The sequence below is a fragment of the Micromesistius poutassou genome, assembly GCF_964030765.1.
Source record: "Micromesistius poutassou genome assembly, chromosome: 11".
NCBI lineage: Eukaryota > Metazoa > Chordata > Actinopteri > Gadiformes > Gadidae > Micromesistius > Micromesistius poutassou.
Window position 1 is genome coordinate 7,256,559 of NC_140281.1, and position 25,147 is coordinate 7,281,705.

Consider the following 25,147-nt stretch of genomic DNA (forward strand, 5'->3'; position numbering starts at 1 on the left):
CTCCTAGGATGGAAATCCCAGCTGACACCAGCACAGGTATTACCCTGTCCTGAGTGTCCGTACTCCTACACGTCTCAGATCTTCCTCCACAAACACATGAAGATGAGTCATTTTGACCTGACTGCTGAGGAGCGGAGAAATCAAGGTGGAGCCTAGTCTCCTCCCATACGTTGCAGCCGCCTCTCAAGAACCAATCGGAGCCTCCCCGGGAACCGTCCAAAAGACAAGCCAGATCCAGCCAGACGCCACAGTTGTGTGCAGTGCAGAGCAACCTTTAGTCACTCTGATAGTCTGAAAATACACGAGCGCATCCACACAGGAGAGAAACCATACAACTGTCAACACTGTGGGAAAACATTTAGTAACTCTGGTAGTCTGAAGAAACACCAGCGCATCGAGAGAAACCATACAACTGTCAACACTGTGGGAAAACATTCAGTAACTCTGGTAGTCTGAAGAAACACCAGTGCATCCACACAGGAGGGAAACCATACAACTGTCAACACTGTGGGAAAACATTTAGTCGTCATCTGAAGAGTCACAAACAACTTCACAAAGAACAGTAAATCTCCACCCAAACATAAGGTCTAATCGAATCTGATCAAACATAGTTCTTCCTGTTATTTGTTAAAAGGGCATATTAACTGATTTTAACTATATTTATTTGTATTCATGACTGTAAGAGTGAACATTTTTACCCAAACAAATGTTGCTTGAAAAATAGTTTGAGAGAGAACATGCTGATGATATGTATTAACTGAATTAATTAGGACTGTTCATTGTTGTCAGTATTTGTAAGTATTGTAGATCTGACGTTATTGTTTTATTTATTATATTTGTATTTATTTATTTATTATGAAAATAAAAAGCCCAGTATTTGGATAATTATAAGATCTAAACATGAATTGATGGCCCAACACGGCCATAAATAATGACATGAGTGATTCCTGACTATATGTGTGCATAAAATGGCAAAGTCATTCTGCCCACTCCTTATGCCGCCTTCAAAACACTAATTTCCAGGAGTTTCAGAGGTTCAGACCTTAAAGGTCCCATGGCATGAAAATGTCACTTTATGAGGTTTTCTAACATTAATATGACTTCCCCTAGCCTGCCTATGGTCCCCCAGTGGCTAGAAATGATAATAATATCATAATATCCGGAGGCGCACACAGCTTTTGGCTGTGATAATATATATTATATTATATATGTATCTATATATAATGTGATATTATTTAGATAGCTCCAGGACTCCGCCGGAGCATCCGGAGTGTTCTAGAATATTTACAGAACACGGCAAAAAGCTGTGTGCGCCTCCAAATGATATTATGAATCCGGGCCATTGCGATACATCCACTGTAAACACTAGCGCATGGTACTGTGGCCGCAAGCTGCTCAGGGTCACACCCCCACCCTCCACCTTGACCCGCCTCTCTCCTCCTCATTAGCTTTTAAAGCTTCAGACACAGAAATGGCACGTTTGTGGAAAGCGTACATTTACATACACAGCTTAATCCGATTAAAGCCATAGTTTGACTATGCGCCTCAATTGGACAACTGCAATTGTCAGAGTATACATGACGGTGAGAAAATCGATTAATTGGCCGAAGCATATCATGCCCGGTACGATAGATGGCACTGTACCCATTTCAACTAGCAGTAATAGAGCCACCGGCTGACCTCTTTACGTCACCAGCAACACAAACTCAGGCATCATTCGAGAAAGATTTTCAGTAGACAGCTGTCAGTTCACTCCGGGTCCGGGTCATTTCTCCGACGCTCCATTGTTCCGACCTCTCAGTCATATGCCGACTCTGGCAGCAGAGCCAGCTCCTCCGGCTGGACTCCCGTTGCTCCGCTGGCGGAGCAGTGGGAGGAGTCCAGCCAGAGGAGTCCGCATGCGACCGAGAGGTCGGAACAATGGAGCGTCTGAGAAATGACCCGGACCCGGAGTGAACTGACAGCTGTCTCGCATTCGGCAACAATCCCTTTCTCCTCCATGTCGCGTTTTAATCTGGACTTCAGATATTCAAACAAAGTTACTTTCCCCCCAATTCCTTCTCCACCATGGGCGAGATAACCCTCACTACGAGTCTTTACTTGTTGTGGAAGTACCAGAGAGTCGGAGAACCCGACACAGTCTTTAAGATTCATAATATCATAGAATATCCCTGTCAGTCTGTGTGCTTCCACCTGCACTGAATGAATGCCATGCGCACTCCCGCGGCCGGGGATCCGCTTCTTATAGGTGGTCACTACATTGGCACGACACTGGCTTCCTCCATTTTCTGATCCACCTTTTTAAATATATCTCAGTTTCTCGTTTTCCGACGGCGACAACAACACGACTACTATCTCCTTCTACTTCCGGCTCACGGCCCTCGGAAAAGATCTCGAGCATGTGCAGAACGCAAACTCCGAAAAGATGCTGTGTACATGCAGGTAGAGACCAGACTATGAACAACTTATCTAGGAATGAGTCTTCAAGTACTGTATTAGGGGCCAACTACACCTATATATACGCATCCATAAAGTAGCATGCCATGGGACCTTTAAGCTCGGAGGAAAGTGCAATGAACACTCTGTTGGGTCAGAGATTTTGCTCTGAGTTTCATGCAGAAGTAAAGCTACCCGAGTCACAGTTCACGTCACAACACTGGCTGCCCATTTCGCTGTCATTACATTGATAGACTAAAGTGAAGCACTAAGAGGCAAACTATACATTATAGATTACAATTATAAACATCACCTGATAAATTCTCGCTCATGTTCAACCATTGCAAGCAGTTCTAATAACCACTAATAATAATGCCCCTGCGGGCATACATATTGTTGTTATGAACAGAGCTGCCAACTCTCACGGTGAGACGGTGTCAACATAGGGGGGGACCAAAGCTGCCAGGGGTTCTGGGGTCCCCCGTCCCCCCACCCCCAAGAAAAATGTAAAGATTTGAATACTCATTTCCTGCCATTTTAAAATATTAAACAATTCACTAACACATGGTATGAACTTTTTATTTTTTACAATAATGTCTAATAGTGTATTGTATTACATACATTGCATTTTTTCTAGTCATTAGTAAACTAATGACTAGAAAGAATGTTGATACACATGTGGAGGCCAATGGGAGACATTAGGATTAGACTGTTTGACTGTGATGTCATTGTATTTGGTCAAAATACTGCTAAGATCTTTTTTAGCACTTCAATTTGAACAGGAACTTGTGGGTAGGTGTGGTTATATGACCATGGTTCCACGTAATCATGTTAACAATATTCAAAACAAAACAACTGCACAGTACCCCAGACTAAGCTACGACGCCTTGCCGTGGCCACACCCAATCCCACCCTACTCTCCCTCCCTCACCCTGTGTGTGATGTAACAAATGAGACTTTCAGACTAAAATAGTGCTCCATGAACATATTCAAACTCATAACATTGATTTTAACTGGAAAAGTCAATATTCCTTTTCTCACTCACCTCCATGTCACCTGCTCTCCCTGCCCTGTTGGCATCATCATGCTCTCTCTCTTCACTCTGAACGCACCAGAGTGAACATGAAAGACATATAATCAGTAAACAAGTGGTGTTTCTTGCCATGATGTTCAGAAATGGCTTACTAACAATTTCTGATATGAATGGCAATGATTATTATATCAAGAAACATTGACTCATCTCTTCTACTACTGTATACTTCTATCATCTGACTGGTACTCATTTTCTCCCTGCTCTCAACTTTTTTTCTTTTCTGAGGCTGCCCAAAAAACTGACGAATGTCACTGCCACCCTTCCTCTTGCTCATGATGACACTCACTGTGAATGAAAGCTGACCCCTAACCCCAAAAAACAAAAACGTTTGTTTCCACGCCATGCAATTACTGACACGCTTTAGCAAAATATATTTATTTCCACAATTACAGTTCCAGCGCAAAATAACGTATTGACGTTAACGTTACATTTTCATGCAAGTCCTGGTTGAAGTGAAGCGTTATTACTGGTACGGTGTTACAATAATACGTGTCCCATCAACAACGGATCCTAACTTTACACAAAGCTAGCGAGTGCAATATGCTCAAAATCACAATCGACAGTGATATAGCCTACGTAACACTCATATTACATTCTAGTTTTCCACTTGTTAATACATTTGAAAGTAATGAAATACAGGGCTGCCAACTTTTTTTTTTGGGGGGGGGGGGGGGGCGATCTGGATTGTTGACGGGGGTGGGGGGGGGGGGGGAGAAAGTGGATGTGTGGCGTGTGAGCGTGTGTAAACTGGTAAAAACGTTCTGAGCATATTTGAATATTGGAGGGATGTGTCCCCCCAATATATATTATAATTACGGCCCTTACACACGCCACACATCCAATTTCTCACGGCAAAAAAAAAGCCCCCGTCCCGTCCCGTCAACAACCCCGATCGCCCGCAATCCAACACTCCACCCCCAACAATTACACCTGCGGACCCTGCTGTTGTAATGCATACCTTGCATTACAACATTCTACAGAATCTCACTCCAGCCAAAACCAAAAAGTTAGCAGCCCTGGTTATGAAGTCTAGTCTCATAAACAATCTGTTTTTCCGGTTTAGCCTATGAACTTCTGAGGGGCGTTTCTGAACACTCTTATTTCGGAAGAAGGGGGTTTACGTAAAGACACGTAAGAGCTTCCGAACCTCCGAGCGTTTTGAAGGCGGTATAATGTTTCCATGTCAAATGACGAGCCGAGACACCAGCAGAGGGCAGCTGAGACACACTACCACCGAGATCCAGCAGAGGGCAGCAGAGACACAGTACCACCGAGATCCAGCAGAGAGCAGCAGAGACCCAATACCACCGAAATCCAGCAGAGGGCAGCTGAGACACACTACCACCGAGATCCAGCAGAGGGCAGCAGAGACACAGTACCACCGAGATCCAGCAGAGAGCAGCAGAGACCCAATACCACCGAAATCCAGCAGAGGGCAGCAGAGACACACTACCACCGAGATCCAGCAGAGAGCAGCAGAGAAACAATACTATGCAATAGGAAGAACCGGGCCATTGTGACATGGGGACAATTGTAACACACTCAATTCCTTGAGGCAGAAGCAAAGCCAAGTCCACAGCGTCGACCAGCATCTCCTCAGCAGACCTTAGTGCAGACCACAGGCCGGAGCAGAGGTGTCTGGAAGAGAAGGTCCATGTCTACAACACAGAACTGAGTGCACTTCTCTCATCTTAAGATCTTATCATATTTTATAGGATTTATATTTAGTACATTGATACATGATGCATAATGATAGATAAAGTTAATTTCATTAATATTTGTCTTATAAACTTGAGCTGCAGGGTTGATGAAATCTGAATAAGTGAAGTCTACTAATTTTCTCACCCAATGCACGCAAACTGAAAAGATCCAGCCTAGTATTGTTATAACTATGTGATCTTTACATGTAGTGAGGGCCCAACATGGCCACAAACAAAAGCCTATAATTAGGAATTGTAAGTATAAAAGTATTTTTCCCAACTTCAAAGTCTGTGCGCATCCTCCTGTTATATTAAAGTGGTCTCATTAATCCTAATCACAATGTGTGGGGCCAGTGTTACACAAAAAAGATTGCTTTTGATTTAATGGAACAGCAATCTTTTCACTCCTACATGACTTTAAATTACCTGAATTTCAATACACAGTTAACTATCAGCTAACAGCACATTACCACTGCCTAGGGTTACATCACAATCGTGGTCCTTCATCTTTGTGATAAACCAGGAGTTCGGCCTTCATTTTAAATGTGCACCACCTTGAAGATGTTACATGAAGTTCTCTCACCGGGTTCCACAAAGAAAACAAGAACAAGAATGAGGTGCCCAGAACTGAATTTACTTTAAACAAAGATGTATTTATTTTTTAATTAATTTTTACTTTGATGAAGTTAAAGTGTTACAACCAACCCGTGTAACAATCATCAAGGGTCTGCCCTATGTTGATTGACAGTTGAGCTCCATATGGCGTTCATGTCCTCCCAGGCCCCGCTGCTCCTCTCTATTCATTCACGGTCAGAGCAGGATGGAGAACAGAGGACAACATCCTCTGTTCCTCAGAGCCTTTGTCTCCCCCTCACCCTAACACACATCTCCCCACTGTTTCACCGCCTGCTGCGGAACAACCAACCGGCTCAGACATCTCAGTGACAAGAGCACAACAGGCATAAGCATGGTATATATGTAAATATATATATATATATATATATATATATATTTACATATGTGTATGTGTATGTGTGTGTGTGTGTGTGTGTGTGTGTGTGTGTGTGTGTGTGTGTGTGTATGTATGTGTGTGTCAATATATATGTGTGTGTGTGTGGACTACACTGTCCTGGTAACATATACTATAATACAACAACATAATATAATAGAACAAGAAGAAAAATCAAGAAGAGAAGAATCAGAGTTCCCATAATTTCCAATTAGGACCGTCCTTGTTTTGCGCGCACACACACACACACACACACACACACACACACACACACACACACACGTGTGTGTGTGTGTGTGTGTGTGTGGGGTGTGTGTGTGTGTGTGTGTGTGTGTGTGTGTGTGTGTGTGTGTGTGTGTGTGTGTGTGTGTGTGTGTGTGTGTGTCCGGCCTCCTATAACGGAACAGGGAGTTGCCGTGCCGCTGCAGACGGAGTGAGGAGGTCGGTCCAGGGACCCATGGAACCAGTGATCCACACGTTTCCTCGTTCACGATGCGCTTTACGGATCCGTTAAGATGTTCGTGTTACCAGATCATCAGCTGTCTGTTCGCCTTCCACTTTTACGACTCCAGCTTCGCACAGGGTAAGTGTTGCTGGTGCGTTTTGTTGAAGCTCTCAATGAGAGCCTACTCGTGATATATGTTCCATTGAGCGAATCGTCAACCTTGACTTATTTTGTAAAAAACTATTCTTATTATAAAGGACTTGTAGCCCAGCGCCTCTCTATGACGCACCTCAGGACGCACGGAAACACTTCAAACCCTTTTCTATGACCGCATTTTATACAAGTCCACGTTTGGGTCATCACAGTCTACTTTTTCTTGGGTAAAGACTAAATGAACACCACTCGTAGCGGGGTTTGAACACTGTACACTCAGTAACTCATTCTCTAGTTTAGTTTTTAACCCTAACCCTGGTCTCTCTGTGGGTTGGCAGAAGGATGTTTTATACATGGAGGGTTCATATATATATATATATTTATTTATATATGAAGGGTATTCCTCACTGTCTCATTAGGCCTAACCTTTTGTTGCGCTCAACACTCAAATCAAACACGAGTGTCAACACAGCAGGCGAACACAAGGTTGGCTTTTTGTAGAACAACTGGCCTTGGCTTTGTTCTCCACTAGAGTTTTCCAGTCTTAACTCACGACTTGGACGTATTGAACAGAAGCGCGTCTGCTCCGCGTAACGCCGTGGAGAGGAGAGGCCATATGGAGCAGGACGTCCCGTTAACACGTTGAGGACTCATCTGTCTTAACTTATAAAGCCTGCTTAGAGGCCAGCTCTACTTTATTCTGTGTTACTGCTAAAATTCAAACAGCTCGGGTTGTTGTTCGGTAGAGGAAAAGTCATTCTCGTTTTGTAACATCTGGAGAAGACATCTGCCGAGGAGGCCCCTCCTCTTTATGGAGGATAACGGTCCGTCTATTTCTGACCAAACACAGGACCAAACGCAAAGGTCCAGCTTGTCTCGCCAGAGTTTGGCCAAAGCCTCCCCGTTCGGTGGTATTTCGTTTCCTTTAGTCGAGTGTGAGAACATCTGGAACCAATCTGAAGGTTCAAAGCGGTGGGGGAGGAGGAGACGTTTGGCCCCGTGGGTTCAGCTCTGCCCGGTCTGCCCATTCTGCCCAGTCTGCCCAGTCTTCCCAGTCCTTCCGTACTGCCATTGAGTTCCTCGTTTACGTTTTGCTTACCGTGGGAACGGATAGTTGTCGTGTTTCGGAGTCGTGTGACCATACATATAGGCCTACTGTATCGATACATCTGCCAAAGTAGGCTACTTTGGGTAAGCCACCCAAATGAATGTAATGTTAACACTAGGGTTATGATTAGGGGAAGTGGGTTAATCCTTACCCTAATAAATAAGAAGCCTTAGTTGACTTGATCACCATTAGTAAACGAATACTAGACCACATGTTAACTCTTACTTAACTGTTAATCAATGCTCATTCCTGCATTTACTTGTGTTACTGAATTACTTACCCCTTGTTATAAAATGTTAGTCCTACTAGTGGGGATTTAATTCCATTCAAATATAATATTGGACCTTATTGGACCTTATTTACTTTGAAACATGCTTTCCTGTCCTACCCTACACATAGGTTAGGTTGTGTGTCAGATGCTGGTGTTATCCCTTCCCATTTGAGCCTGGCCAAACGTTGTTTAACACCACATGAGCTAACCTGGACCACTCTTAAGCTGGAGGCCGAAGTGGCCCTCTCTTCGTCTTTTTCAAATCCATCCCTGGATATTCTGCTTATTTTCCTCACCTAGACCTATCATTTGGCTTCCGTTTCCCTAACAGTTGTCAAGTTATCATCGTGTGGAAACACAGGAAAGTCTTCTACTGGGACAAGTCCCACTAAGTAGGATCACAGTTTATAACGTTTACATTCAGGGCATTTAGCAGAAGTTTTTATCCAAAGCAACTTACAATAAGTACATTTATCATAAGAAAGTGAAACAATATATTGCTAGTAAGGAGGTTTATAGAACAAAGTGCATATATAACCGTTATAACTGTCCAAACTAAATAAATAGTAACTTGGTTATTCCAACAGCTAGTGAGCATAAGGGTCAGGGTTCAGGTCATCGCAGCGTCCGGTCTCCCTCTGCACGGGCTTCCACTGGAGACCAGGTTGCCGTGGCGACGGACCTCAACGCATACATGATGGCCTTGTATATGTTTCACAATACATTAGGTTACATTTAACACTGCAACAGTGAACAACGACAGCGTTACACATTTCACAACTCCTCTGATCCGCGTCCTCTTTTAACTGCTGCTGTGCTGACAATGGACCAGGACTAGAAGGAGGTTCTGTGGCGGCCCACCACAATGTGTCCAGTGTCTCGCTCCGTACTTACAGACGCTGCCTGTCTCCTCGCAGCCTTCAGCTGCACTTCAGCTGCACTTCAGCTGCTCTCCAGCCTCCCCCGCTGCCCCGGCCGCCATTTTGCATTGATTTTGAACACCTTTATTTATAAATTATACGTTTATAAATTTTGTAAAACATTACTAAACATCAACACCATTGGTAAATGATTACTAGACCGTTTGTTAATTTTGAATCAACGCTTATTACTGCATTAACCAATGGTAATTCATGGTTCATAGGGTTAGGGTTAGTGGGTTAGTGTTACCAGAATGTCTTCTTTAGAGTTATAGTGTTATTATTGAATTTGGTAACTTAACTCTCCTCAAAGAGAGCCTGGAGAGGATTAACATATTTATTTTGTTAGTGTGTTAGTGTTGTTAGCTAGTGTAATAGTGTAAGTCCTATTTTCGAAATCCTATTATTTATCTTTTTTTTTTTTCTTTTTCTTTTTTTTTTATGTTCTAAGGACATACAGACAATGATGTATGGAGCAGCCACTGATAAATGTATTCTTGTAGTCAATAATCAATATAAAACACTTATAAAGCACAATTTGCTTCATAGTCTTGAAAGCTTTTTTATGAGATTCTGTTTTATAGTATTGTAATATCAATTCTATAATTTGGCTGGCATATGGCTTATTGAATTACATTATTTCATTGTGTTCAAAGGGCCGCCCTGCTCTATGGCTTATGGCAGATCTGCACTGAATCAATGCACAGGATATGACCTTTGACCTCAGACATTAAACACTCTGAGTTAGCAGCAACACAGGAATGCAAGAAGAATCCTAGCATTCAAGAGAGCTCTTTACTATGAGTGTGTGTGTGTGTGTGTGTGTGTGTGTGTGTGTGTGTGTGTGTGTGTGTGTGTGTGTGTGTGTGTGTGTGTGTGTGTGTACGATTTTACAAACATGCAAAGTAATCCAGGGGTTGCCAATGGCTGTTGATATTTTACACACACACACACACACACACACACACACACACACACACACACACACACACACACACACACACACACACACACACACACACACACACACACGCCACTCTTAACTCATTCATCCACTTGCCTGCAAAAGAAGGCTAGCCACCTTCTCACTCACTGAATGAAAACAAATACTTTTCTTACCTGTGCTTTTGATGTGTGACCAGAAAATAAAGACATATTAGCTTAATGAATTTAATTTACTCACACTGATTTTATTAGGAATTAAAAGTGATTCAACTAAAACAAGGTCAGTTATAAGATGAACAGTACAGAATGTTATATTGCAATTCAGAGTTGGGGTCATTCAACGGTTAAATTTTAGTTTGCTTCCATTGTAGCTTTCAATTGCAGCACATAGAAGCAGGTTGGACTGTGGACTTGCTCACAGTTGTAAGTCTTGGGAGTCTTGCTTCCCCACAATCCCTGCCTGTCCTGGTGCCTCATTATCTGGTGTCTAGTAGATGTCTTCCACTTGATCTGCAGGCCTCAGTTCCTTCAGCCCATCAACAACCAGCAGCCTAGTGCAGTTTCTTGTAATAGATGTTTTGAAAAAGTCCAGCTATTGAAAGTTTCTTCAATGTGGCCGTGGTCTCATGCGGAGACATCAGGCCGACCCTCCAGAAAGCGGCGAGGCAGCAGAGCTTTCTGAGGGTCTCCCTGCAGGTCCACCGAGAGTCCAGAGTCGCAGGCTTGACGACTCGCTGACATGGAATTATGTCTCGCTCTGTTTGCACAAACGGTTTGTGGATCAGCCGAGTGGTTAATATTTCAACAGCTGCACAAAAATATTACATGCAAGCTTGACATTGAAATCTCATAATTGAAAAAAACAAAAAAACAAAAAACAACAATACAGTGACCTTTTAGGTTTTTGGGCATTCTCAAATGTGGTCCTATTAAAAGCCGACTGAATTTGGCTGTGCCATCATAAACACCACAGGGAGCTTTCCCTTTCAACTCTTTCTGCCGAGCTAGATTCCTCCCCTGTGTATCAACCCTCTTCCCCTGTTTAAAGGGGAAGCTACCTGTGGTGGACAGCTAATGCTAATGCAAAACAAAAGATGCTGGTTCAGTATCCTACTCTTTCCTTATTTTCAGAGTCTTATCACACACGCCTGCAGAGCACTTAACCCCACATCAGGGTTAGGGTTAAGATTAGGTGGACCACTAAACCCCACATCAGGGTTAGGGTTAGGCCTGTGGAGCACTCAACCTGCTGTACAGTACAGGAGCAGACTACATCAGGTATTTATCAAGAGCCTCCATTTCCACTGGTTTTCCCCAAGGGGACATCTAATAAACTAACTAACTTTCCCCGCTCCATGAAATCAAATGGATCCACTTCAGAGGTGTCTGGGTGGATGAACACGCAATTTAAGTGTGCATGGAACAACTGAGAACAACAGATGTGTTCTCCATCGTATCAGCAATAATGTGGACATGGCCTTCTGTCTTTTAAATGTAGAATCTTCATGTTGTTTTAAACATTGATAAGCATTCAAAGGTAGCTACTCCCCAACGTAAATACAGGTTCTGAAAGCTGATAATGTTGCTTTGATGATGTTGGTGGTGACATATTTATATCCACACACAGAGATGAGAAACATAACGATGGTCATCAAGTTCCAGACATGATTAACCAAAGTGGACGTTCCCTGGTTCAGAAAGTCAAATTCCAGCCATGCTTTTGATCCACAGTCACAGAGCCAAGCTGAGCTTTCAGGTTCTCCAAATCAGCAAAGCCAGATGGTTAAAGTGCTTTCACTTTGGGATGTCCTACCTCCGATGCATGTGAAGATGGTTGTGACCATCGTGTGGTTGTAAGGAGATGCCTGTGTGGGGGGAGGGTTTGTTCCCCCACTCCTTTTAGCATTAACACACACACACACACAAACATTAAAACAACAAACTCAGCAGCCTCATTGTGTTGTTGTAGCCCCCTGCAGTCGGGCCTGCGTTGCCTTGCTGTTATCTATCCTGTTAGAGAGAGAGAGAGAGAGAGAGAGAGAGAGAGAGAGAGAGAGAGAGAGAGAGAAATGGGTCTGGGTGAACCAAAAGACACACAGATATAACTCTGAAGGTACACAGCACATTCTATGTCAAATACATTAAGTTCAGTCAATAAACTGCATTAACCATTCACAACTTTATACAATCACAAAAAGGTACACAGACAAGACACATGTATCATACACTTTCTTTGAAAGTCTTATTATTGGGTTAGGTTTAGGGGGTCAATAGGTGACCTTTCTACACCATTGCACTAACTGATGGACTATCTCTTGGACTTGCTGGGATTGGAAGTGAGAAAAACAGTTGTATTTCCTCAAATATGAACAAATAAATGGACTGCTAACAATGCATGTTTGCATGTTGCTTAATTCATAACATTTACATTTACATTCAGGGCATTTAGCAGATACTTTTATCCAAAGTGACTTAATATAAAACCATTTGTCAGAAGAAATAGAGAAACAATATATTGATGTCTGTACAGTAAGGATGTTCATAGAACCAAGTGGCAAGTACTAACAATCGCTATATTAACCCATTCCCCATACATAACAAAGACAGCTAAGATAAGCAGTACACGATGCTAAGTACCATTTTTAAAGTTCATACATTAGGTGCCAGGACGTACAACATACAATAAGTGTGTGAGAGGGGTGTGGGGGGGATGTTCACTAATATAGTTAACACATTACATTACACTAGTATTATAACTTCATACAAGTAATAACGTAATACTAGTTATACTAGTAATAACTAGTAATAACGTTACAGAGTGTATTACATTACATTGGTCCAAGAAACACCCCATAATACGTGTTATTGATAGAATGACGTGTATTATCTCTCCATTGCTGCTTGCAGTGGCTTTTGCTTTTTATGGAGTGTACAGACAAGTACATAGAAGGTACAGAGAGCGCAATGTGTCTCTACCTGAGAGCAACAAACACTGCTCAGAGATGGAACCGTCATGGCAGAGGAATGAAGCTCTCAAATAAGTCACTTTAACGCTAACACACAAAGAGAAAGAATCTTTTGTAGGCTATTACAGATGGCTCATGTCATTATTCATCTCACCATGAACCGTGTGGTCCGCATTCCATTCCATGCTCACTCTCACCCTCAACCTGTACTGCCGAGTGTGTGTGTGTGTGTGTGTGTGTGTGTGTGTGTGTGTGTGTGTGTGTGTGTGTGTGTGTGTGTGTGGGCAGTAATGAGGCCAGTGCTTGTTAGTGGAGTACTAAGGGGGCCTTGCTCTGTACATGACTGAATGGCCCTCATCCTCCTCCCCCCTCAGATGCACACACACACACACACACACACACACAGCACACACACAGAGCACACACACACACACACACACACAGCACACACACGGAGCACACACACACACACACACACACACACACACACACACACACAGCACACACACACACACACACACACACACACACACACACACACACACACACACACACAGCACACACACACACACACACACACACACACACACACACACACACACACACACACACACACACACACACACAGCACACACACACACACACACACACCACACCCCTTCAATCCTGAGTCGTTAGCAGATAATGAGATGAACATTTATGTACCTTTTGACCCCTCTGGGATACGTTGTTATTTTACGTTTTCAGATCCTCCCTGTAACAGAGTTGTTGGAGGTTATGGTTAGGGTTATGGTTAGGGTTATGGTTAGGGTTAGGGTTATGGTTAGGGTTAGGGTTATGGTTATGGTTAGGGTTAGGGTTATGGTACCAAATGATAATCTGGAAAACAACTAGCTTGTGGGTCCTTCAGCTTCCCCTAAGTTGCTTATTGTGTCCTGAACAGGCTAGGGACCTTCAGTAGGCCTATCCCCCCAGTGCCCTACCATGGGTCACTAACCCTTACCCTAACCCTTACCCTAACCCTAACCCTAACCCTAACCCTAACTTTTTCATGGTATCGTGTTATACACTAATAGTAACTCAACGAACAGCAATGTCCTAATTTCTATCCCTGGAAAAAAAGTGATATGCTAAGGCTGCCTAGCTTATGACTACCAGCCACCTCCAACTTGTTAACATGTGTGAGTAGTGTGTTGCTTAATTAACCTGTCAACTCGTCAGCTCCCTATTGACTTATTCTTAGATATCAAGGATTTGTTTTTATCATAATTCTGGGATTCTACTTTAATATATAATGTTGTAGCGGTATCTCTCCATATCGTAATTCACTGTGTTTGGTGTATGGTGCGTGTGACCTTTATGGAAGGGGACGGGAGACCCACCTGTGGGTGCACGGCGGGGGTGCGACGCCTTGTTTAAGGAGCGCACCTCTGGCTGCGTGGGGACGTCTGTTTGAGGAAATAAATCCATTCCTATATATTTTCACCGGCAACAAAGTCTCCATCTTCGTTTATTGCACATACTCCTACAATCTACTCTTTATTCTATTCTGTTCTTTTTTTAAAAATATATATTTGTGCACACTGTTCCTCTAAGTCCCTCACACGTGCAGCAGATGTTCACATGAAACACACACAGAAATAGAAACACTAAATCAAGGCAATGTGCTGCACACATGCCAGCGGCCGGCCACTGCACAGAGAGTTAAAGACACATATTGTTATTGACTAAATCATCTGAAATTAAAGCTATTGATTATCAACTGTTCTACAACACTGTGGTATAACTTCACCTGAGCGGTGATTGATTCTGATTGGTAACGTGCCAAGAGTGGGCATTATTGAGTGGCTGCAGCATTATTATAGTATTATTATAAGCACAGCTGATATTATACGCATCGCTAAATCCATGAAAGGAAAAGGGGTTGGGTTTAGGAGAGGGTGGGGTTAGGGTGAGGAGAGGGTGGGAAGAGGGTGGGAAGAGGGTGGGAAGAGGGTGGGGTTAGGGTGGGGGCAGGGTGGGGTTAGGGTGGGGTTAGGGTGGGGTTGGGTTTAGGAGAGGATGGGGTTAGGGTGAGGAGAGGGTGGGGTTAGGGTGAGGAGAGGGTGGGGGCAGGGTGGGGTTAGGGTGAGGTTAGGGGGTTCCTAAGTGTGTGTGGGGATCTTCTTTGATGTGGCCTGAGGACGGCGTTATTCCCGTTCTCCTGGGGGGTGGGGGGGGGATTTTATGGCACGTTATTATTTCAGGGAATTGAGAGAGGAGGGAATGGGAAGCAGAGAGAGGGGAGCAGGACATGGGGGGGGGTCTACAGGAGAGACATATTAAGGAGGGTTCCACAAAGACCAATCAGATAGTAATACAAATACCCACAGCTGACGTCACAAAGTGCTGATAGAGAACACACATTTAAACACACCCCTCGCAAATGGACCAAAAATAAACTCAATGATTGTAAAAAAGAAAGTCTGAACAGATGTTTCTAGAGGTTCTTAAGTAAGAGGAAACAACACTGAACTCATGTATTGGCTTTCAGCATTAACTATGCACATCTAAACCTAGAAAACAAGTATTTATTATTGGCAATCCGTGAGGAAAACATCTACATGCTTTATCACAAGATTACACAACCAACAGTCTATTGAGCCACTGAGACGTGTTGTTCAATGTGCTCAAGATGGTCTGTGAAGCAGCTTACTGGAAGACTGGGCACCTCTGTTTGTTTGGCGCCACAATGTCAGCCACGATCTGTGTGTGAGTGTGTGTGTGTGTGTGTGTGTGTGTGTGTGTGTGTGTGTGTGTGTGTGTGTGTGTGTGTGTGTGTGTGTGTGTGTGTGTGCATGTGTGCGTGTGTGCGTGTATGTGTGTGTGTGTGTGTGTGTGTGTGTGTGTGTGTGTGTGTGTGTGTGTGTGTTGGTCTGACCTGCATCAAAGTTATTCACAAATAAATCATCTTCTCTATTGGATACATAGGGACGTTGATGTTTATCACATAGGTTCAATAATGGATCTAAAACTGACCATTTGTGCAGCCTTAGCATCAGAGTGAGGAGAACAGCTCTGCCAACAGAGACACAGTAGGCCATATGTGATGTTAAAGGGCCATTGCTAGGGTTAGCTAGGCTAATCCATATACCATAATAACTATACCATATGAGTATACCATAATAACTATATAGTGAATATAACATAATAACTATACCATAGTGAATATAACATAACCATACCATAATACTCTTGTCTGTCAATACAGATCCTTCGTGTTGCCAACACGCCCCTGAGCACTCTGTGTGTAGAGAAGCATGTGACCAGGTAAGAACACACACACACACACACACACACACACACACACACACACACACACACACACACACACACACACACACACACACAGTTGCAGTTGTTTAGAGATGTGTGTAACGTTTCTTTGGTAGTTTTTATTGATGGGCCAGAAACAGGTTCACTCTCCTCCGTCTGCCTCTTCCTCTGCTCACAGCCTCTCTCCTCCTCCTCTTCCTCTACTCACAGCCTCTCTCCTCCTCCTCTTCCTCTGCTCACAGCCTCCCTCCTCTTCCTCTGCTCACAGCCTCTCTCCTCCTCCTCTTCCTCTGCTCACAGCCTCTCTCCTCCTCCTCTTCCTCTGCTCACAGCCTCTCTCCTCCTCCTCTTCCTCTGCTCACAGCCTCTCTCCTCCTCCTCTTCCTCTGCTCACAGCCTCCCTCCTCCTCTTCCTTTCCTCCACTCTCATTAGTCACATTTCCATCAAAGAAAATGTGAATTTATGGGCGATTACATACACTAATGTTATGCAAATATTGAGAGTTTGTTCGTCAAGCTGAGCAGTAGGAGGCGCTAATCCTGAGGTGCCCTCCATCACACCATTGCAGAAGACCAGGGCTTAACTAGATGAATCAATTAATCACTAATTAACAAAAAGCTAGTCAAACCTAAATGATGAAACAAAATGGGTAACCCTTCCTTTTACAGTCCCCTAATTACTAGGTATTAACCCGGTAAACATATGGTAAATCATAGTATATTATTGGGTAATTACCACTTCCACACCATCATATAAAAACCGATTCAAACATCATGCCAGTCTATGCCATTAGTCTGTGGGTGTCATTTGTAGACGGAGTTGATGTAGCTCTTGTTCTCTTGTTAGCTCTTGTTTGTCTGATTTTTTCAGTGTTCAGTGCCTGTTTGTGAGAAATGCATTGTTTGAAAGTTAAGCCTTTGTTTTTGTTTCATTTTAATATGCCTTTCATCAACAGTGGTTTGGGGTTTTATAACTAAAATTAAAGTGCTTAACTACTGGTGAACAAATGATTAAAAAAGCATAACTACTGGTGAACGAAGGGAATAGTCTATTACAAATTATATGGTAAGAGCCTGGTAATACCATGGAAACAAACAAGGCTTCCTTTTGCAGTAGTTTCAGCTTTCTTACTGGGTAAATTGTCATGTTTTATTTAGTAACGTTGTAGAACATACATGGTACAAGTTCCAGTTAACTGCATGGACAATGGAATAATCTAATACAAAGGATATGGTAAGAACATGGTAATACCATGGAAACAAACAGCTTCGTACCCAGTATTTAAGAAGATGTACCATGACACTAGAGGAAAACTGTTCCTGTGGAGGTTGTAAGTATTGCTGTAATTTTTCAACTTAAATAAAAATAATTCCATAGTTTCTAAGGTAAATTGAATAAACCCTTTATAAATGGGTGTAGCTATGAACAATAACTATAGAAGAAAAAGTTATTTATTGGAAAGTACAATGTTCATTTCTAGATAGTACATAATTAAACTTGGGCTGTTAGCAACATAAACCTTGGATAACTACACTTGAATTGATGGGTAATAAACAAGGTGTTTCTAAGAACTGGTTGCCTATTTCCTAGGAAGTACGCAATTATATCTGAGTTATTACCAACCTAAAACAGTCACAACTGCACGGTACTTAGTTGAGTTGATGGGTAATAGTGGAGGTTTTTCTAAGTACTTCAGCTGTAGTTACTCTGTATTTACCTTCTTAATACAGTGGTAATTACCCAATAATATACTATGATTTACCATATACTTTTACTGGGTAAAAGGAAGGGTTACCACAAAATGCCCACTGGACACATACTACAGCTGTGTGCTCTGGGAAGATGTGTGGTCACAGATCTGTTTGCATACCAGCGGAAGTTGAAGTGACATTGAAGTCACTCTGTAAGTCTTCATTTATTCACATTTATTCTATGAATCTCTTTCCATGCACTTTGTAATAAGTTGTTATTCCCTTTAATCCATACACCAATGTTTCCTCCTCCCCAGGGTAGATATTTGATCCATCCCTTAATATTGTCTAACACCGAACCTTTCCCCGTCCCGCAGCTGGGGACCATAAAGAGCGAGTCCCGTCTGAAACACCTGCTCCTGAGGCTGCCCGGCTACTGCCCGGTGTCCATGGTGAGTTCTGAGACCCAAACCTCACCGCTTAAAGCAGCAACACATTGTGGACCACTGAGGGCCGAGTTACAAATGAAAAAATGGAGAGAGAAAGAAAGATATGGCGCTATATATGGGCTACATCCCCCATCGCTGCCCTGTGAGAGGACCCCCGTCTGTTGGCTCCTCCTACGCTACGCCCAACATCAGGTGGAGCCGGAGGCCTGGCTCCACCAGCCTCAGAGACATGAGGCTGGAGGCCTGGCTCCACCAGCCTCAGAGACATGAGGCTGGAGGCCTCCACCAGCCTCAGAGACATGAGGCTGGAGGCCTGGCTCCACCAGCCTCAGAGACATGAGGCTGGAGGCCTGGCTCCAGCAGCCTCAGAGACATGAGGCTGGAGGCCTGGCTCCACCAGCCTCAGAGACATGAGGCAGGAGGCCTGGCTCCACCAGCCTCAGAGACATGAGGCTGGAGGCCTGGCTCCACCAGCCTCAGAGACATGAGGCTGGAGGCCTGGCTCCACCAGCCTCAGAGACATGAGGCTGGAGGCCTCCACCAGCCTCAGAGACATGAGGCCTGGCTCCAGCAGCCTCAGAGACATGAGGCTGGAGGCCTGGCTCCACCAGCCTCAGAGACATGAGGCAGGAGGCCTGGCTCCACCAGCCTCAGAGACATGAGGCTGGAGGCCTGGCTCCACCAGCCTCAGAGACATGAGGCAGGAGGCCTCCAGCAGCCTCAGAGACATGAGGCTGGAGGCCTCCAGCAGCCTCAGAGACATGAGGCCTGGCTCCAGCTCCTCTCTCTGGGGTTGAAGAGGAGTGAACTGAGTGAACTTAGAGTCAATGGGCTGAGATTGTGACCCAGGCTGGACTAGCGTATTCATTTTTGTTTCAGAGCTGGAATTGTCATAGGTAACTTTTGCGGTACTATAGAGAGGACACAGTAAGCTAAGCTGGTGATTTGCTTTTTTCGCAACGGGGGAAGGGGGGTCAGAGGGCCAAGGTTTAAGAGTCACGGTTCGCTACTGGTAAACACACACACACACACACACACACACACACACACACACACACACACACACACACACACACACACACACACACAAACACACACACACACACACACACACACACACACACAAACACACACACACACACACACACACACACACACACACAGGTGGAGATGTGCTCTCTTCGACGGCCGAGGGTTTGCACTGTGGCTGTGGAACAGACTAGAACATATGTTTGGAAGTTGGCATGGGTTGAAAGTCTCGGCTAATCTAAAACATTATCCTCCCTGTTGTGTCCGGGCCTCTGTGCCTTCATCACAGACAACGTTAGGAACTTTGTGTAAAACTTTACTTTTCTTTGGTCGGCTCTGGATTTATTTTCTTCTCTTGCCAAGCCGTACAAACCTGCCTCCCGTACCCTGTGATGTATTAGACGTGGCTCTTGGGAGTTGATTTGTTCTTCTGAGTTGTTTCTCTGTGTGCGTCTGCATCTGCCTGTGTCTATCGCTCTGTCTGTATAAACCATGGGCTGTAGAACATATTGCTTCAAAGGATTTGGTTCTTTATGTTGGTTATTATTTCCCATCTATCCTCATTCACACAACAACATTTATTTTTTCCATGTATAAACCCAGATGATCAGGGCAAGTGGCTGTGGATGTTCATGTGACAACAACACGTTAACTTGCAAGTTCTTCAGATATCTGCTATATATCATGTAAGCAGTGTTCGCCGCCACACCCGACCTACGTGGCTCCTCCCACCCCTGGGACACGGTGGATGTTGACTAAACTCCTTTATTGCAGTGTGTAGAATGGTTAGAGTCAGAGCAGGTGTTCGTTGAGTGTGTGTGGTGATGGCTGGTTTAACCTGTGTGCATTGATTGGTCGATGGACCAAGGGTGTGCAGCCCCACCCAGCCCAGAGTCCAATCAGTCTGACTTGGGCCAGGTGAGGCTGCTTCAACAAACCAGCCCATACCTTATTACATCCATGAAGTAACATTGTTGCTTTTGAATCACTTTCATACGGTGATGAAGTACGCAAACAACACAAAGTGAACGCAACAATACAAATTAAATGGTGCTAAATCACAGCAAGCAGTTAGGAAGAATGGTTCAATTAGGGATGTTCATAGTGCATTCAATTGTCTTACCTCACTAAATATACTATTCACACTATTCTGTGTCTTCTGTGTTGTTTTATAGAATGAATTGTGGATCTGCGTCAACTCCACTCTTCCCGGTAAGCAGTCAGCAACAAAAAACAACAAAGCCGAAACAACAAAATGATGGCTTCAAAAACACAGCATCTTTTCTTATCAGTGGGAACAAAAGAGGGGTGATATATATGATCATAGATGGGTATCTTTGTTACGGGTCAACATGCTAGTGTTCCTCACATCCCCAGAACCCAGCGATGAGCTCTGACATCAGATGGTGACCGATGCTGTGTTTGTTTTGATCCAGGCGTGTCCAGGAGGTCTGATGGCTGGGTGGGCCTGGGCTGCTGTGAGCTGGCCATGTCAGTGGAGTGTCGCAGGGAATGCAAGCAGGTGACTCTTCAAGCCGTCCAGTTGTTCTTGTTGTTGAGAGGTCATGCTGTCATGCACAACCAACATAGATACTGTGTAGCTTCAGCTGTCCTCACCTGTAACGCCGTGTAACCTCTTTTTAAAATCCTGTAGGCCGCATCCAAAAATGACATAACAAAAATATGCAAGAAAGATGCAGAGGTAAGTCATATCTTTGTGTGAGACTCTCTCATACACACACACACACACACACACACACACACACACACACACACACACACACACATTTGTCTGTCTGTCTGTCTGTCTCCATATCCATTTGTCTCACCTTTATTTATTATTTTGTATTCCCTCTTTCTTCTCAGGCCTAAATACATATATTTGACTTTAGTGAGCGGAAATCTTAATTAATCATTCATCTTTTTTCCATGAATTGTGTTTCACCAGAAACCTCTTTACAGCTGCATCACAAAAAATGAAAGTAAGTTTTGACGTTTTGAGCTTTTCTTCAAGGATGGCGGAAGGATTGTGTGTGTGTGTGTCCAGGTTCCATTGGTCTAACTGGTGTGTGTGTGTGTGTGTGTGTGTCTCCCAGTGGGCTCCACGTGCTGCAGCTACGCGGGCCGCCACACCACCTGCAGGGAGTACTGCCAGGCCATCTTCCGGACGGACTCCTCGCCCACCGTGTCACAGATAAATGCCGTCAAAGACTACTGCCAGAGCCACAGTGCCCAGCTCATCGGCTGTGTGGGCAACTACACCAAGTCCTACCCCATCCGCAACCCCATCGACAGTAAGAACACGTCTCTACACTCCTGTTCCCACCAAGGCTGTTTCTCAGGCCGCAAACAGCCTTGTGGTCTGGCATAATTTATCCTGATTGTCCGGACCGATTTATCCTGCTTTTGTGTCCTGGTTCAGCCTGCTTGTGTGGCCTGGTTCAGCCTGCTTGTGCGGCCTGGTTCAGCCTGCTTGTGCGGCCTGGTTCAGCCTGCTTGTGTGGCCTGGTTCAGCCTACGTGCGGCCCGGTCCACCCTGCTTGCGGCCTGGTTCAGCAGCCTGTGTGTGTGCAGGCCTGTACTGCTGCGACCGGGCGGAGGACGCCCACTGCCAGGTGGCGTGCCGGCGGATCCTGCGGACCCTGAGCACGGAGCAGGAGATCATGGAGGGGCTGATCGAGCAGTGCCGCTCCCAGCCGCTGCCCCAGGACCCCATGTGGCAGTGCTTCCTGGGCAGCGCGCAGCCCCCTGCCAAGCCGGACGAGGAGCCCCTGCCCCCCGCCAAGATGGACCGGGCCAAGCTGCACTGCTGCTCCAAGGCCAACACCTCGCTCTGCAGGTACAGCTGGCCTCGCCTCAGCGACCGTTAGAGATGCCACTCCGTACGGCCGGTCACCTGGCACGGCGTCGAGGACACAGGAAGTCAGGGGAGCGCCTCTAATTGGCCCGGTCGGAGCTTTGTTTTAAATATTAACCTCCCCGCTGTCACTGGTATTTATTCTCGCTCTTCCTCCAGAGACATGTGCCAGAAGGTGAGCACCAACTGGGGCAGCCAGACGTGGCAGGAGTTCGACCAGCTCTGTGAGTACAACGTGGTGGAGACGCAGCTGATCGCCTGCCTGGCCGACGTCCGGGAGCCCTGCCAGCTGGGCTGCACCGGCCTCAGCTACTGCTCCAACTTCAACAACAGGTCAGGAGACACTAGTGCTAGAGAGAGAGAGAGAGAGAGAGAGAGAGAGAGAGAGAGAGAGAGAGAGAGAGAGAGAGAGAGAGAGAGAGAGAGAGAGAGAGAGAGAGAGAGAGAGAGAGAGAGAGAGAGAGAGAGAGAGAGAGAGATAGATAGATAGATAGATAGATAGATAGATAGATAGATAGATAGCTTATTTATCCCCGGGGGGAAATGAGTTCATCGTAGCAGCGGTACAATACAATCAGAAATACAAAAATACAATCACGAGGTAAGGGCAGATATTGATATTAAAAACAGTACAATACACAATATGCACACACTATACACACAATAAGATGCTTAGCAGTTCCAGGATAATATTAAATAATATTAAATACTGAGCAAAATGGAACTTAGTGGATTTATAAGGTGCAAGTTAAGGAGAGATAAGGTGCAGTTTTATTTACAGTGATAAGATTTTAATTTAAATGATTTGTGTGTATTGCGTGGGCGTTGCTGAGAAGCCTTGTACAGTCTAATGGCACCAGATAGGAATGATTTCCTGTGCCGTTCTTTAAGGCGGGTGTGCTGCTGAAGCTGCTCTTAGGCTTGTCCAGAGTTTCGTGGAGGGGGTGAGAGACATTGGTCATGATCACCAGCAGTTTTCCCAGCATCCTGTCCTCCGCCACCTCCTCCAGGGTGACAAGCTTAGAGCCAACAACAGACCCTGCCTTTTTAATAACTTTATTTAGTCTGTTTGCGTCCTTCGCTTTGATGCCCGCACCCCAGGACACCACAGCGAAGAAGATGGTGCTCGCAACAGCAGACTGGTAAAACATCTGGAGCATCCGGTTGCAGACATTAAAGGACCCAGGTCCCTGTACTCATCCTCCCTCCCGCTCTCTAAAGTGGTCACCACACAACGCTACGGTCAGCTGCTTTAGTTGGGGTTAGGGTTAGAGTGAGAGGGTAAGGGTTAGAGGGTTAGGGTTAGAGGGTTAGGGTTAGAGGGTTAGGGTTAGAGGGCGAGAGGGTTGGTCCATACAAACCAAAGTCATGGCTACAAAGGATAGCTAACCAGACGTACTATCATGTTCAATATAGAAACATGTTGGCTTAAGCTAATAACATCCACACAAACACACACATATATATATATGTGTGTGTGTATATACATGGCATATATATATATATATATATATATATATACATGGCATATATGGCATATATATACAGTATATACACAAACTGATACTTTGGCACTGTAAACAAAGCCGCCACTCATTCCCATATGCCAGTGAGCAGTGGAACAGTCTTTGCCGAACCTCCCGCCCCCTCGATTCAAACCTACCAATTAGGTGAGTCACTTGAGACAAACCCACCAATCAGACATCAAAGGCACATCCTTGTAGACTTGGAGGAATAACACACTTGGTGCTCAGCAGTTCTGCTACTCGCTTCTCTCTTCAGCCGAGGTGTTTTTATACTTTTCTAAGTTATGGAGAACAAACAAATGAATCAGATCAATCGGACTGGTGGTCCGGGAGTCTCCTGGTTCCACCTCAATATCTAACTAATATCATTCAAGTGGAAAAAGGTTTTAGTTTTGTTGTAGTAATTACTAAACTAAATAATCTCCTTGCTTCGAGACATGATTGCTACTTGTTTCCATAGATTTCTGTTTCTCTCTTCATGTCCTCATGTCACCGCTGAGCCACAAAGCCTCTGGTGCTGCTGCAAACTCATGCCAGAGGGGGCACCAGTGAGCTCAGGGACATTGAACCTCTTTAACCCATTGACCTACACTCATTATTATCATCTGAAATGTTTATATGGAATATAGCTTTGTGACTTCCCATCCAGATCCACGGAGCGATCCTGCTTTCCTTTGCTGCATTTTGTTATTGTGTGAATACAATCGATTATTACTATTTAAGATATTTGCTGATTATTTATGATTTTGATATTATATCTTTGTTGGTCTATTTATTTGAAACTTTGGTCCATCTTCTAATCAATTGCATCCATTTTTGTAGGCCAACTGAGCTGTTCCGCAGCTGCAGTGTCCAATCAGACCAGGGCGCTATGAGCGACATCAAGCTGTGGTCGAATGGGACGATCAAGATGCCCTTCATGAATATCCCGGTCCTGGACATCAGGAAGTGCCAGCCGGAGATGTGGACAGCGGTGGCGTGCGCTCTGCAGATCAAACCCTGCCATAGCAAGTCCCGGGGGAGTGTCATCTGCAAGTACGTCCTTATGTCCTCATGACGGCCTCATGTACGGTGTCACATGGCTTTGAATTAGAGCTGTTCTGATACCGGTATTGGAAATTCCTCCAATACTGCCTAAAATGCAGTATGGGGTATTGGCGAGGACGCAAGTCTATGCCACAATCAGATACCATCACATGACTAGCTCATTTCCTACACAGGCAAAGAACATCA

The 25,147-nt window shown here is 44.6% G+C and overlaps 1 protein-coding gene and 1 pseudogene across 2 annotated transcripts in view; both read left to right on the top strand.

Moving 5' to 3' along the window:
* Positions 1 to 1,956, top strand: LOC311355145 (annotated as a pseudogene). The gene is made up of 2 exons: positions 1 to 537; positions 1,802 to 1,956. The product of its transcript is annotated as an uncharacterized misc_RNA (transcript).
* A 4,732-nt stretch (positions 1,957 to 6,688) lies between these two features.
* reck (reversion-inducing-cysteine-rich protein with kazal motifs) overlaps positions 6,689 to 25,147 on the top strand; it is a 31,473-nt gene continuing 13,014 nt past the window's right edge. Inside the window, exons 1-11 of the mRNA XM_084474933.1 lie at positions 6,689 to 6,821; positions 16,297 to 16,355; positions 18,431 to 18,505; positions 20,707 to 20,743; positions 20,968 to 21,053; positions 21,186 to 21,233; positions 21,480 to 21,513; positions 21,628 to 21,825; positions 22,106 to 22,370; positions 22,548 to 22,721; positions 24,737 to 24,949. Of these exons, the coding sequence (XP_084331059.1) occupies positions 6,731 to 6,821; positions 16,297 to 16,355; positions 18,431 to 18,505; positions 20,707 to 20,743; positions 20,968 to 21,053; positions 21,186 to 21,233; positions 21,480 to 21,513; positions 21,628 to 21,825; positions 22,106 to 22,370; positions 22,548 to 22,721; positions 24,737 to 24,949 (1,280 nt within the window). The 5' untranslated portion in view covers positions 6,689 to 6,730. The remainder of the gene's footprint in view (positions 6,822 to 16,296; positions 16,356 to 18,430; positions 18,506 to 20,706; positions 20,744 to 20,967; positions 21,054 to 21,185; positions 21,234 to 21,479; positions 21,514 to 21,627; positions 21,826 to 22,105; positions 22,371 to 22,547; positions 22,722 to 24,736; positions 24,950 to 25,147) is intronic.